Source organism: Bubalus bubalis, chromosome 11 (genome assembly GCF_019923935.1).
Source record: "Bubalus bubalis isolate 160015118507 breed Murrah chromosome 11, NDDB_SH_1, whole genome shotgun sequence".
Classification (NCBI taxonomy): domain Eukaryota; kingdom Metazoa; phylum Chordata; class Mammalia; order Artiodactyla; family Bovidae; genus Bubalus; species Bubalus bubalis.
The window spans coordinates 43,312,858-43,328,420 of NC_059167.1; the positions used below are offsets into that span (position 1 = coordinate 43,312,858).

General features: G+C 42.6%; 1 protein-coding gene across 1 annotated transcript in view; it reads left to right on the forward strand.

Annotated features, from left to right (window-relative positions):
* The window catches only part of SLC27A2 (solute carrier family 27 member 2), a 56,283-nt gene extending 50,170 nt beyond the window's left edge, over positions 1-6,113 (forward strand). Inside the window, exons 9-10 of the mRNA XM_006077795.4 lie at positions 4,578-4,708; positions 5,648-6,113. Coding sequence (XP_006077857.4) covers positions 4,578-4,708; positions 5,648-5,824 — 308 coding nt within the window. The 3' untranslated portion in view covers positions 5,825-6,113. The remainder of the gene's footprint in view (positions 1-4,577; positions 4,709-5,647) is intronic.
* Positions 6,114-15,563: the final 9,450 nt, after the last annotated feature.

The following is a 15,563-nucleotide window of genomic DNA, read 5'->3' on the forward strand; positions in this document are numbered from 1 at the left end:
CACTTGCCATCTGCCTCTACAAGGATCAAATTATGAGCTGCTACAGCTGGAGTTCAGGGTAGAGATCAGGAATTAGGCAATCTGCGCTTTGGGAAAAACTAGTAGAGCAGGTCTTCAGATAGATATTTTCAGAAGATTTTATGAACCTAATTCTTGCATCTCCTTTATCTATTGTAGAAAAGCACTAAATTCTTCATGGTGACATCTGCTCCTCATGACTAACGGTAACCTGCAAAAAAAAAAAAATATGTGCTTGATTGCATGCACTCCCCATTCACCAAAATCTCGTATATACTGACCTTCCCCACACCTCTTTCGAGCAGTTTCTCAGAGCCATCTGAAATGCTGTCTTCCAGGCTATAGCCCTCATTTTGTCCTCAAAACTTAACTCACAACTAATCCACCTGCAATGCAGGGGATCTGGGTTCAATCCCTGGGTTCAATTCTTGGAGAAGGAAATGGCAACCCACTCCAGTGTTCTTGCTTGAAGAATTCCATGGACAGAGGAGCCTGGAAGGCTACAGTCCATGAGGTTTCAAAAGTCAGACATGACTGAGCAACTAAACCACCACTTAAACTGTGCTTTTTTTTTTTTTTTTTTTTTTGGCTGACAGTGGGGTCCCTGGACCAACAACAGCATCATCGCCTGGAAGCTTGTTAAAAATGTGCTATTTCTCATATTAAAAATGCCCACCCCAGACCTACTGAATCAGAATCTCTGGGCTAGGGCCCCAGGAAGCTGTGTTTTAACAAGCCCTCCAGTGATTCTTAAAAACAATCAAGTCTGGTTTGAGGTGATGAATATTTTCTAGAACTAGATACGGGTAAGAATTGCACAACATTGTAAATGCCATTGAACCGTATACTTTAAAATGGTTAAAATGATGATTCATTATTTTACCACAATTTTTAAAAAACACTAAAGTCTGAGAAGCATGGAGGCCTAGTGGTTCTGAAAATCTAGCCAGTCTTCAGAATCATCTGGGAAACTTTTTAAAGCCAGGATCTAACGAATCAGAACCTCTGGGGTTTGGGACTCAGTCTTTTGTGTCTTTTTTTAAAATTTTATTCCCAAGTGGGTCTAACAACTAGTAATGTTTCGGAGCCACTGATATAGAACAAAGAAGAGGAGGCTAATAGGTTTCAAATGATTAGGAGACATCAGATAGAACAAGGAGCAGGTGTGTTCATATTGCTCTGGAGAACAGAACGAAAATGGATGGATTGAAATGACCAGGGAGCAGAGTTTAGCCTGAGAACTCTCCTGTAACCTGAGGGGCCAGCAACAAAATGCACTGTCTCCTGAGACAGACAGTGTCCCACCAATGTGTGAAGAGGCTGGCTGTCCACCAGGAATCCTATGAGAATTCTCACAGCAGTGAAAGATCAGGTACAAATCCCAACATCTCTCCCGTTTTCAGATTCTGTGAGTCTCAGTTCAGTTCAGTTGCTCAGTCATGTCCGACTTTGCGACCCCATGAAACTCAGCACGCCAGGCTTCTGTGTCCATCACCAACTCCCGGAATCCATCCAAACTCACGTCCATTGAGTCGGCAATGCCGTCCAACCATCTCATCCTCTGTTGTCCCCTTCTCCTCTCACCCTCAATCTTTCCCAATATCAGGGTCTTTTCAAATAAGTCAGGTCTTCACATCAGGTGGCCAAAATACTGGAGTTTCAGCTTTAACATCAGTCCTTCCAATGAATACCCAGGACCAATTTCCCTTAGGATGGACTGGTTGGATCTCCTTGCAGTCCAAGGGACTCTCAAGAGTCTTCTCCAATATCACAGTTCAAAAGCATCAATTTTTCTGCGCTCAGCCCTCTTTGTAGTCCAACTCTCACATCCACACATGACCACTGGAAAAACCATAGCCTTGACTAGGTGGACCTTTGTTGGCAAAGTAATGTCTCTGCTTTTTAATATGCTGTCTAAGTTGGTCATAACTTTCCTTCCAAGGAGTATCTTTTAATTTCATGGCTTCAGTCACCATCTGCAGTGATTTTGGAGCCCAGAAAAATAAAGTCAGCCACTGTTTCCTCATCTATTTGCCATGAAGTGATGGGACCAGATGACATGATCTTCGTTTTCTGAATGTTGAGCTTTAAGCCAACTTTTTCACTCTCTTCTTTCACTTTCATCAAGAGGCTTTTGAGCTCCTCTTCACTTTCTGCCATAAGGGTGGTGTCATCTGCATATCTGAGGTTATTGATATTTCTCCCAGCAATCTTGATTCCAGCTTGTGCTTCATCCCAGCAGCCTTGAAATGTGGCAGTTCATCTAGAGAAAGACATAAGTCTGCTGGGGTGATTCTCAGTTCCAAAGGACTTAACAAGGCTTTCATAGATCTCAGCTTTGAACCAGGAGAGAACTTCCAAGTTTGGGTCTAAAATAGAGATGACACCAGAACTGCCAAACTCCTTTCTAAAACTTTATATTATCAACAGAACTTTCTGCAATGTTCTGAAAATGTTCCATATCTGCACTCTCAGTATGGTAGCCAATTGCTACCATATGGCTGTTGAGCACTTGAAATGTGGCTGGTGAAACTGAGGAACTGAATTTTTCATTTTATTTAATTAATTTTAATAGCTACATGTGACCGGTGGTGACCATGTTGGTAGTACAGCTCTAGAGAACCCCTGGCTAAAATTGTTGCAGACAGGAGCCTTCCCCCTGGAGCTGAACTAGCACCAGCTGATCTGGGAATCAGAACAGAGACCTGAGATCCATCAGCACCATTTGCCTCTCAGAAGCAAGGTGCCAGCTGACACTGAAGATTTCTGTTGCATCAGCCTCTGCCTTCATTCTAAAAGGAGCTCACTGGAGACATTCAAGATTCCTGAGACTAGTGCCTTTGACACAGCTACCGGGGGCCCCTAAAGACAGAGGGTCCGGTGCCCTGCCTCCCTCCTTCAGACAAGAGGCAAAGCAAATGTGGATGCATTTCCTTTCTTGTAATCTTTCCTCTTGTTTTCTTTAGAGTCATAGGTAAACATGCAATCACCATGGGAGAGATTTCGAAAGCTGGGGCCCAAGTGATGAAGGGTGGCTCAATCTCCTTCTCTGGTTACAGTTAAGTAGTTCAGAAAAATGGACCCAGACTCCCACTGGGTCTCCTGGATCAGGTAGAAGATGTATTTATAAGTAATTACCATTGTCCTCACAAGAAAACAATGGTATTTGTTCTGAATGCCTCTCCACTTACAGCCCTACCTTATAGGATCTGTTTTCTCTGTGGAGAGTTCAACCTCTCAGGACTAGATGGCATCCAGGTGGAGGGTAGGGATGCCACTGCTCACCCTCGATCTGCCTTCACCTTCCTGTCTGTCAGCCTCTCTGAAATGCAGAGGCAAAGCTGTTAGGAACCATAATTAAATAACTAAGTCTCAGAGGTGACATTTGTACCTGGAAGCACAGTAGATCTGACCTGCCACCTAAAGAACAACATGAGCCCAGTTATCCCTGACAGGGGAACAAGGGTTTTTCATCAGAATTAAAAAAATTTCCTCTAGCCACTACTTCAACTGGTTGTCCATATGGTAGTTTACATTTAGGCTGTCAAACCGCAACATGAAATAGCCATAGGTATACATATATCCCCTCCCTTTTGAGCCTCCCTCCCATCTCCCTCCCCAGCCCACCCCTCTGGGTTGACACAGAGCCCCTGTTTGAGTTTCCTGAGCCATACAGCAAATTCCCGTTGGGTATCTATTTTACATATGGTAATGTAAGTTTCCATGTTACTCTCTCCATACATCTCACCCTCTCCTCCCCTCTCCCCATGTCCATAAGTCTATTCTCTATGTCTGGTTCTCGACTTCTGCCCTGTAAATAAATTCTACAGTACTTTTTTCTAGATTCCATATATATGCGTTAGAATACGATATTTATCTTTCTCTTTCTGTCTTGCTTCACTCTGTATAATAGGCTCTAGGTTCATCCATTGAACAAGTCTTTTAATGTCACTAAGCCTCAGTTTCTTCCCCTGTAAAATGGAGATAACATTTGTACCCCTTCATACGGTTGTCATGAGGTTAAATGAGATAGTACATAAAAGACATTTCATGGACTTCCCTGGTGGTGCAGTGGGTAAGAATCTGCCTGCCAAAGCAGGGAACATGGATTCAATCCCTGGGCCAGGAAGATTCCACAGGCTGTGGAGTAGCTAAGCCCATGGGCCACAACAACTGAGCCCTGTGCCTAAAGCCTGTGCTCCACAGCAAGAGAAGCCACTGCAGTGAGAAGCCTGTGCACCGCAACTAGAGAAAGCCCACGTGCAGCAACGAAAACCCAACACAGCCAAAAATACTAAATAAATATAAAAAATAAATAGATACGAAAACACACTTCGCAAAGGGCCTGGCATGTAATAAAGATTCAATCAATGTATAGCTTGTTTTATCATTAATTCACTTCAGAATTTACTTCAAAATATATTTTGAAATACAAATTCCAGCTATCCAAAAGAAACCCATGCCATAATGTTGTCTCAGTTCACTATCCTCTGACCTAGCAAAGCATCATAAAATAAACTATCTACAACACACCTAATTTTTATTCACTTTAACTCTAGGTCATGAGGGTCGAATTGGCATGGCCTCGATCAAGATGAAGGCAGACCATGAATTTGATGGACGGAAACTCTTTAAGCACGTGGTCGATTACCTGCCTAATTATGCAAGGCCCCGCTTTCTAAGAATACAGGTGAGACCCCGTTGTTATCAAGTTCAGTTATCCTTTCTCTTGGAGACCCCTGCCTCTTAGGAAACAACTCTTCTCTACCATGGCAACCTTGCCAGCCAAATTTTCACTACCCTTTTCAGGGAGCTCAATGAGGAAGCAGAAATACCAGAAGATAAAACTAGCTGAAACCGAATCCTAATCCCTTTCTCCTTAAAACGACAGACAGTTCATTCAGCAAGAATGTTAGCAAATAACTCACAACGTCTGTCTGATGCGGTATAACAGACACATAAAATAGAAATGCTCTGACCTTCTTATTGTTCCAGTTTTAAAAAATGGTTAAAAAAAAACACCTCACTGAAGTCCAGCACCTGTCTATGGCCTGAAATTTAACTGGGCATCATTAGCCAGTCAAAACTCCAAAGCTAAGCTATCACCAATAGAGGGACTGTTTTCTTTCTCAAACATTAACCCCTTAGTTTAACTCACTTTTGGACCTTGAGCACTGTGATTCTGTAGCTGAGGATTTAAGAAAAGCAGTGTTAGATTACCAGACTGCTAAGGTTATACAGTTATCTTTGTTGATATTCATAAAGCCCTGACATTTGCTTTACAATGAGACGTTGAGAGACATCAAAGTTGAAATATCCTCAAATCCCCCTGTTTACTGAAGCAGGAACAAGAAACAGTGTGAAAAAGCAGATTCGTCTGTGTGTAGATGACTGCTTTCCCCACCTCACCATTAATCACAATTTTCCAGCAACACCTGAAGCTTGCCTAGCAAGAGATGCTTCTGCTTCATATTCCACTGTCACAGCCCTTCCTCCCAAGTGAGCTTTAAGCTCTAAGGGAAGGAAAAATACCTCCACAGAGGGCCCCCTAGTGGAGGTTCTGAAGACAGGCTATACTGGTATCACACAGAACCCGCCTCACAGCTCTCAAATGATTGATGTTTTTCAGGACAGCATTGAGATCACTGGAACTTTTAAACACCGAAAAGTGACCCTCGTGGAAGAGGGCTTTAACCCTGCAGTTATCAAAGATTCCTTGTATTTCTTGGATGACAAAGCAGAAATGTATGTGCCTATGACTGAGGACATTTATAATGCCATTAGTAATAAAATTCTGAAACTCTGAATATTACCAGCGGGATAACTCAATGTATTTCCAAAAAGAAACTAAATGGATCTAGTACAGCCAACTGTTGATATAATCCAACTTTAATTTGATTGAAGATTGTACGGTGCATTTTTTTATGTATAGCGTAAGGGGAGACTTTTTAAAATTACACCTGAACCTTTGTAAGTGAAAAGATCTAGATATAATTATTTTTCAATTTGCACCTACTGTTTGTATTGCAAACTAAGCTTGTTAGAGGGAGGATGTTATTTTTTTTAATATGCAATAAAATAGATGAACACCAAGATATGAAATGGCACTGTTTCCTGACTTGATTCTAAATGCAGACCCTTCAACAAGTGATGCTGGGAAGACTGGGCAATTGCATGTAAAAGAATGAAATTAGAACACATTCTAGCACCATACACAAAAATAAACTCAAAATGGATTAAAAACCTAATTGTAAGATCAGAAACTATAAAACTCTTGAGGAAAACACAGGCAGAACACTCTCTAACATAAATCACAGCAAGATCCTCTATGACCCACCTCCTAGAGTAATGGAAATAAAAACAAAAATTAAACAAATGGGATCTAATCAGCCTTAAAAGCTTTTGCACTGCATCAGTTCAGTCACTCAGTCGTGTCCGACTCTTTGCGACCCCATGAATCGCAGCACGCCAGGCCTCCCTGTCCATCACCAACTCCCGGAGTTCACTCAAACTCACGTCCATCGAGTCAGTGATGCCATCCAGCCATCTCATCCTCTGTCATCCCCTTTTCCCCTGCCCCCAATCCCTCCCAGCATCAGAGTTTTTTCCAATGAGTCAACTCTTCTCATGAGGTGGCCAAAGTATTGGAGTTTCAGCTTTAGCATCATTCCTTCCAAAGAAACCCCAGGACTGATCTCCTTTAGGATGGACTGGTTGGATCTCCTTTCAGTCCAAGGGACTCTCAAGAGTCTTCTCCAACACCACAGTTCAAAAGCATCAATTCTTCGGCGCTCAGCCTTCTTCACAGTCCAACTCTCACATCCATACATGACTACTGGAAAAACCATAGCCTTGACTAGATGGATCTTTGTTGGCAAAGTAACATCTCTGCTTTTGAATATGCTATCTAGGTTGGTCATAACTTTCCTTCCAAGGAGTAAGCGTCTTTTAATTTCATGGCTGCAGTCACCATCTGCCGTGATTTTGGAGCTCCAAAAAATAAAGTCTGACACTGTTTCCACTGTTTCCCCATCTATTTCCCATGAACCGATGGGACCAGATGCCATAGGAAACTATAAACAAACTGAAAAGACAACCCTCAAAATGAGAGAAAATAATAGCAAATGAAACAACTGACAAAGGATTAATTTCCAAAATATACAAGCAGCTCATGCAGCTCAATACCAGAGAAACAAACAATCCAATCAAAACGTGGGCAGAAGACCTAAACAGACATTTCTCCAAAGGAGACATACAGATGGCTTATTGACGCATGAAAAGATGCTCAACATCACTCATTATTAGAGAAATGCAAATCAAAACTACAATGAGGTATCATCTCACACTTGTCAGAATGGCCATCATCAAAAAGTCTACAAACAACAAATGCTGGAGAGAATGTGGAGAAAAGGGAACCCTCTTGCACTGATAAATTGATATAAATTGATATAGCCACTATGGAGAACAATATGGAGATTCCTTTAAAAAAGGAATAAAACTACCATACGGCCCAGCAATCCCACTCCTGGGCATACACCCTGAGGAAAGCATAATTGAAAAAGACACATGTACCCCAGTGTTCACTGCAGTGCTGTTTACAGTAGCTAGGACATGGAAGCAACCTGGATGTCCATCAACAGATGCATCGATAAGGAAGTTGTGGCACGTATACAAAATGGAATATTTCTCAGCTATAAAGAATACATTTGAGTCAATTCTAATGAGATGGATGACCCAGGGCCTGTTATACAGAGTGAAGTAAGTCAGAATGAGAAAGACAAATATCCTATATTAACATGTATATATGGAATGGAGAAAGATGGTATACTGACGATCCTAATTGAAGGGCAGCAGAGGAGACAAAGACATAAAGAACAGAGTTCTGGATGTAATGTGGGAAGGAGAGGATGGGATGATTTGAGAAGATAGCACTGAAACATATACATTACCATAAGTAAAAGAGACAGTCAGGGGCAGTTTGCTCTATGACACAGGGAAGCCAAAGTTGGTGCTCTGTGACAACCTAGAGGGGTAGGATGGGGTAGGAGATGGGAGGGGGTTCAAGAGAGAGGGGACATATGGATACCTATGGCTGGTTAATGTTGATATGGCGGAAACCATCGCAATATTGTAAAGTCATTAGCCTCTAATAAAAAAAAATTCTTTAAGATAAAGAAATAATACAAGACTGAAAAATAAATGCAAACCCTGAACCTGACAGCCTAATTGGTCATTTTTCACAGGTCTCCCACTTATAATGCTAATGGTATTTTAAGTAAAGAAGGATAAGGAGGTGGGAGGTGAGGGGTAGGTCCCCAGTGAACAACTCAGTGGAAGTCCACATCTACTGTGAGGCCAACCCTATTCCCCAAGAGCATCCTGGCCACTGTCTACAGCATTATTCACCAAGTGATAAAGCCACCTATAGTCTCAGAAGAGGCTTCAGTCTAGAGTATCAGAGTTCTATACATAAAAAGGTGTTCAGCAAACTTTTCAGCTATAGCAAGGGTTGCAAACTCAAGTGTCTTCAGGATTTGTTTTGGTAATGTGGATGAGGAGAGAGGTCACAAATGAACATGGAAAACTTGGGGACAGCCACGGCACAGTTTCAGTCAGCTGATTACTGTCGTGGGGCTATACAGCCCAGGTACTTGGGGATGGCCTAAGGAAAACTACATATGCCACTGCATCTATGTGAATTTGCCAATAATGTAGAATGATGGTGGCTTGTGGGTCAGCATTTGGGAATTTTTGCAAAATGCTAGGTGTCTCTGCCTTTGCTTTATTGATCCTCCTTGTGAAAATTTTAACCCAGGTGACAGGAGATAGCCAAGCTTTTGACAATGTAACATTGTGCAATTTTGTTATTTGGAATCTTGTTAAGGTGACTCATGTTGTACGCAGTGATTGTGCTAAAGCAATCCTGTCATTCCACATCACATGGGACCTGTTTTCATGTGAGAGGTCAGCACTTACATCACGGCCATTAGAGTCCCAGGAGCCAAAACCTGCTGGGGCCTGACCACCTTTGACCCACATTTTAGACCTCCCAAGAAACTCAGATAGCCTCCTCAGTCTGTCACTTCCCCAAACCTCCGAGATTCAAGTCAGGAACCACAGCTCTGTTGGGATGAACAGAGGCACCACCTACAATATCCTCAATACCACTTTTCACTTTCATGCATTGGAGAAGGAGATGGCAACCCACTCCAGTATTCTTGCCTGGAGAATCCCAGGGATGGCGGAGCCTGGTGGGCTGCCGTCTACGGGGTCACACAGAGTCAGACACAACTGAAGTGACTCAGCAGCAGCAGCAGCAAACAAAATTGAGCAACCCATCCTATGACAGGTAATCAATTTTAAAGACTGATTTTTCTCTTTTAAAAGGGTCAAAAATTGTGTACATAGAATTGTCTGTATAAGTCACCTTCTTGATTTGAAAGCACAAATGGATTTTTTTTTTTAATACACTGATACCCATGTAAATGGTTCCTTGGTGGCTCAGTGGTAAAAGAATCAGCCTGCCAATGCAGGAGACACGGGTTCAATCTCTGGGTCGGGAAGATCCCCTGGAGGAGGAAATGGCAACCAAGTTCAGTATTCTTGCCTGGAAAATCCCATGGACCAGAGGCACCTGGTAGGCTATAGTCCATGGGGTCACAAAGAGTCGGATTGAGAGACTAAATAATAACAACAACCACCACCCTGTAAATCATTCAACAGGTCTCTGATTTCAAGTGCATTGGTTGGAGACATATAATGAGTGCATAGATAGGCTGCTACAGGCACCAAAATAATTTGGGGGTAAAACTAGTGAATGTCAGCATCTGAAATGAAAGCTAAGAAGAATCAGTATAAAAACACAGTGACCCTCCCTAAGAGATGATCTGTTACACATGTTATTCATTTGTACACCAGCGCCACAAGCATTTAGTGGGTCCCTGCTAAGGACCAACAGATAAGCTCAGCACAGTGTGATGGAGTTTTCCAAGCTGCTGTTTAGGAAGTCAGGTCAGACCTTCAAGGGAACCTGACTGGAAAGACCCCTAGAAGGAAGGCCAGAGTCTTCTCCAAGTGTTTTAACTTTTGAAAATAATTATTTTGTCATTACAGTTGGTGGGGCTGCATGAAGACTGTAAAGAGACAGCTAAGAGGAAAGATGTCAGTCAGGATCACTGCAGCCCTGTGCAAGGGGAAGCTGGATGCCTGGCCAACCCAGGTTTTCTAGTTGGGTACCGTCTCCCCAGGCACACAGAGTACCATGTTGTCATGTGGATATACAGCTGATGGTGCATTCCACTATGATGGTCAATTTCCTTTTGTACAGATGTCATACGTCTATGAAGCTGTAAGCTCCATGAGAGTAGAGAGTTCATCTATTTTGCTCATCATTATGTATCTAGTGCCTCATACATGGGAGGCAATAATTATTTGTGTTTTTTTTAATCAGGCAACCCTAATAAATATCTGGTTCCACATGCAAGCTTTTATATATATATATATGGGGTGTGGAGAGGTGTGTTGGAGGCAGAGAGGATGAGCTAAATAGATTATCTGAGTCTTCTAGTTCAGGTACAGCAGTGAGTCTCAAACTTGAACACTGAGAATCACCTTCACCAAAACGTTTTGGTAGGACACAGACTGGGACTTCCCTGGTGGTCCAGTAATTAATAATCTGCCTTGCAATGCAAGGAACACCACTTTGATCCCTGGTCTGGAAAGATCCCACATGCTGCGGAGCACCTAAGCCTGTGTGCCACAACTACTGAGCCTGTGCTCTGGAGCCCGCAAGCCGCAGCTACTTTTAGCCCACATGCAGCAACTACTGAAGTCCGCACGCCTAGAGCCCGTGCTCTGCAACCGGAGAAGCCACTGCAATGAGAAGCCGATGCGCCGCAACTAGCGAGTATCCCCACTCTCCACAACTAGAGAAAGCCTGCATAGCAAGGAAGACCCAGCCCTGCCAATAGTAAATATATAAACATATATTTTAAAAAAGACACAGACTGCTGGGACCCATTCTCCAGAGTTGAAACTGGAATTGGAATTTGCAGTTCTAACAAATTCCCAAGTGATGCTGATGCTGTTGATCAGGGGCTGCATTTTGAGAACCACTGACACAGAGAAAAAGCATCCTGAGTTACACATCATGTGTGCTTAGTATAATTCAGTTCTTCGGGTGTGGATTATCTTTCATTAACTGAAGCTCAGATCTTAGGTTTGGAGTGACTCAAAGTACAGGCGTCAGGGAAGGTCCAGCATAAAGCAGCACTCGATCATCGTTAGCCTTCAACTGTTCTTGAAAATTCATGTTAACAGTGTCTATTTACTAGATACACACATATGTATTATTTGCTACAGCAAAACTAAAAGCAATCCTAGAGAGTGTCTAGTCAAACCTCTTTAATAAAACAAACAAACAAAAAACAACGAAAGCCTGGGGAGGTGATGTACAGGCAGCTCATTAGCATCATTAAGCTCCCAGCCAGCACCTGCAGAAGAGACCACCTCTTTATAGACCAGAGCGTGTTTTCAGATCAGCAGCATCAGTATCAGCTGGGAACTTGTCAGACATGCAAATTATCAGGCCCCTCAGATCTACTGAATCAGAACCACTGGGGAGGGGCCCAGCCATCTATGTTTTAACAAGCCCTGCTGGTGACTCTGCGGCAGGCTCAATCTGAGAACCACTGGCTTGGAGCAGGGCTTCTCAAGCTTCAAGTTGCATAAGAAGTACATGGGGATTCCAGTGCTTCTGGTGCACATGCCCCTCCTGGAACAGCAAGCAACTCTAGAACACTGCTGCTTTTTAGAATCACAGGAGAACTGTTAAAAACCCCAAAGCCTTGGGCCCATCTGATACCAGTTAGATCAAGATTTCTGGGAGTGAGCACCAGGTATCAGTACTTTTTTTTTTTTTAAGACTCCCAGGTAATTCCAGTATGGGTAAAGTTCAGGGACCACCAGTTGATAACAAGGGTAATATGCAAGTATAAACTCTTGACAAAGATTCTCACCCTGACCAAAACTCTACCTAGGCTCCTCCAAGGCCTCTTCTCAACTGGGCCACAACCTTAGCTTTTAAAGACTTGAACAAAATAGCAGCAGAGTTTCTAAGAGTTCAAGGCCACACCCCTTGGATAATCCTACATCCCCTTAAAGTGGCTGCCTGAGAAAACCCAAGGCTGCCAAAGTATTTACCACTTATTCCAGCCAACACTTGAAGATAGGGTCCCTATCTCCCAACCTCTGTGGAAGGGTAGAGGCCTCACTTCGATAAGCACCAGTTAGCAAACCCAGGTGGGCTTTCCATGGACCAAACCCCTCTCCTGCTTTTGGTAATTTTTCACTTCCCTAACCCTACTGAGCCCCTGCAGGCGTCCTCCCTGTTCCCACATTCTCCCTCTAAAGTGCCCAGTGACCTCTGTACAAATATAGTTAAGCCTAGTTCACACTGGACTCATTTTTCTATAGCGAATAGTTATTACTGATTGAAAATCTGTTCTTAGCAGGATTTCCCTGATGGTCCAGTGGTTAAAAATCCACCTTCCAAAGCAGAGGATCCGGGTTCCATCCCTGGTCAGCCAACTAGATCCCACCCACATGCCACAGGGCAATTAAGTCTGCGCATGGCAAGTAGAGAGAAGCTCTTGCACGCAACAAAGACCCAGCAGCCAAAAAAAAAAAAGAAGGAAAAATGTATCCTTACCATTTTAACCTGCAGCCACTTTATCTTTAACAGTGTTAATATAACCAATTTCAGAACTACTCCCTATAAAAGTACCATCTAAAATAGAAAGAACTCACCATGGGTAAGCTGCTTGGGAACAAAACTTTTATTTGACTACAGGGTCCAGAAAGAAACGAAAATGCACAAGTTCCAAACCTAGAGAGGGAACATTTATCTGTAATGAAGAATTAGAGAGTTCTGATGAAAGTGAGATTCTGATCAAGGACAACCTTGAACAGTATGGTCTGGTGGGAATAGCATGAAGATAAGGAGTCCTGGGTTTGCCCATTTATAAGTTGTGTGACCTAGCATCTCTATTTCCTCATTTATAAACTATAAGTCACAGTGTCTGGCTCAAACTGTCTATGTTTTTCCTACCAAGGGCTTCTCCAAACTTTTTCTCACATTAAATTCAGATCTTTAGCATACTAAAAATCTGTAAGTACATTCATTTAGGCTCCAGAACATGCCCTGGTTAATAAATCAATATTTTAGTGGTTAGAAAAAGAAACCATAAACAAAAAAAAGACAACCTACAAAGAAGGAGAAAATCTTTGCAAATAATGTGACTGACAAGAGCTCAATTTCCAAAATATACAAACAGCTGATACAAGTCAATACCAAAACACAAACAACCCAGCCTAAATAGACATTTCTCCAAAGAAGATATACAGCCAGCCAACAGGCACATGAAAAGATGCTCAACATCGCTAATTATTAGAGAAATGCAAATCAAAACTACAGTAAGCTACCACCCACACTGGTCAAAATGGCATCCTTAAAAAGTCCACAAACAGTAACTGCTGGAGAGGGTATGGAGAAAAAGGAACACTCCTACACTGTTGTTCAGTTCAGTTCAGTTCAGTCGCTCAGTCGTGTCCGACTCTTTGCGACCCCATGAATCGCAGCACGCCAGGCCTTCCTGTCCATCACCAACTCCTGGAGTTCACCCAGACTCACGTCCATTGAGTCAGTGATGCCATCAGCCATCTCATCCTCTGTCGTCCCCTTCTCCTCCTGCCCCCACTCCCTCCCAGCATCAGAGTCTTTTCCAATGAGTCAGCTCTTCACATGAGGTGCCCAAAGTACTGCAGTTTCAGCTTTAGCATCATTCCTTCCAAAGAAATCCCAGGGCTGATCTCCTTCAGAATGGACTGGATCTCCTTGCAGTCCAAGGGATTCTCAAGAGTCTTCTACAACACCACAGTTCAAAAGCATCAATTCTTCGGCACTCAGCCTTCTTCACAGTCCAACTCTCACATCCATACATGACCGCAGGAAAAACCATAGCCTTGACTAGACGAACCTTTGTTGGCAAAGTAATGTCTCTGCTTTTGAATATGCTATCTAGGTTGGTCATAACTTTCCTTCCAAGGAGTAAGCATCTTTTAATTTCATGGCTGCATTCACCATCTGCAGTTATTTTGGAGCCCCCAAAAATAAAGTCTGACACTGTTTCCACTGTTTCTCCATCTATTTCCAATGAAGTGATGGAACCGGATGCCATGATCTTCATTTTCTGAATGTTGAGCTTTAAGCCAACTTTTTCACTCTCCTCTTTAACTTTCATCAAGAGGCTTTTTAGTTTCTCTTCACTTTCTGTCATAAGGGTGATGTCATCTGCATATCTGAGGTTATTGATATTTCTCCCGGCAATCTTGATTCTAGCTTGTGCTTCTTCCAGCCGTTTCTCATGATGTACTCTGCATATAAGTTACATAAGCAGGGTGACGATATACAGCCTTGACAAACTCCTTTTCCTATTTGGAACCAGTCTGTTGTTCCATGTCCAGTTCTAACTGTTGCTTCCTGACCTGCATACAGGTTTCTCAAGAGACAGGTCAGGTGGTCTGGTATTCCCATCTCTTTCAGAATTTTCCACAGTTTATTGTGATCCACACAGTCAAAGGCTTTGGCATAGTCAATAAAGCAGAAATAGATGTTTTTCTGGAACTCTCTTCCTTTTTCCATGATCCAGCAGATGTTGGCAATTTGATCTCTGGTTCCTCTGCCTTTTCTAAAACCAGCTTGAACATCAGGAAGTTCACGGTTCACATATTGCTGAAGACTGGCTTGGAGAATTTTGAGCATTACTTTACTAGTGTGTGAGATGAGTGCAATTGTGTGGTAGTTTGAGCATTCTTTGGCATTGCCTTTCTTTGGGATTGGAATGAAAACTGACCTTTTCGAGTCCTGTGGCCACTGCTGAGTTTTCCAAATTTGCTGGCATATTGAGTGCAGCACTTTCACAGCATCATCTTTCAGGATTTGGAATAGCTCAACTGGAATTCCATCACCTCCACTAGCTTTGTTCGTAGTGATGCTTTCTAAGGCCCACTTGGCTTCACATTCCAGGATGTCTGGCTCTAGGTCAGTGATCACTTCATCGTTATTATCTGGCTCATGAAGATCTTTTTTGTACAGTTCTTCTGTGTATTCTTGCCACCTCTTCTTAACATCTGCTTCTGTTAGGTCCATACCATTTCTGTTCTTTATCGCGCCCATCTTTGCATGAAATGTTCCCTTGGTATCTCTAATTTTCTTGAAGAGATCTCTAGTCTTTCCCATTCTGTTGTTTTCCTCTATTTCTTTGCACTGATCGCTGAGGAAGGCTTTCTTATTTCTTCTTGCTATTCTTTGGAAGTATGCATTCAGATGCTTATATCTTTCCTTTTCTCCTTTGCTTTTCACTTCTCTTCTTTTCACAGCTATTTGTAAGGCCTCCCCAGACCCATTTTGATTTTTTGCATTTCTTTTTCATGGGATGGTCTTGATCCCTGTCTCCTGTACAATGTCACGAACCTCATTCCATAGT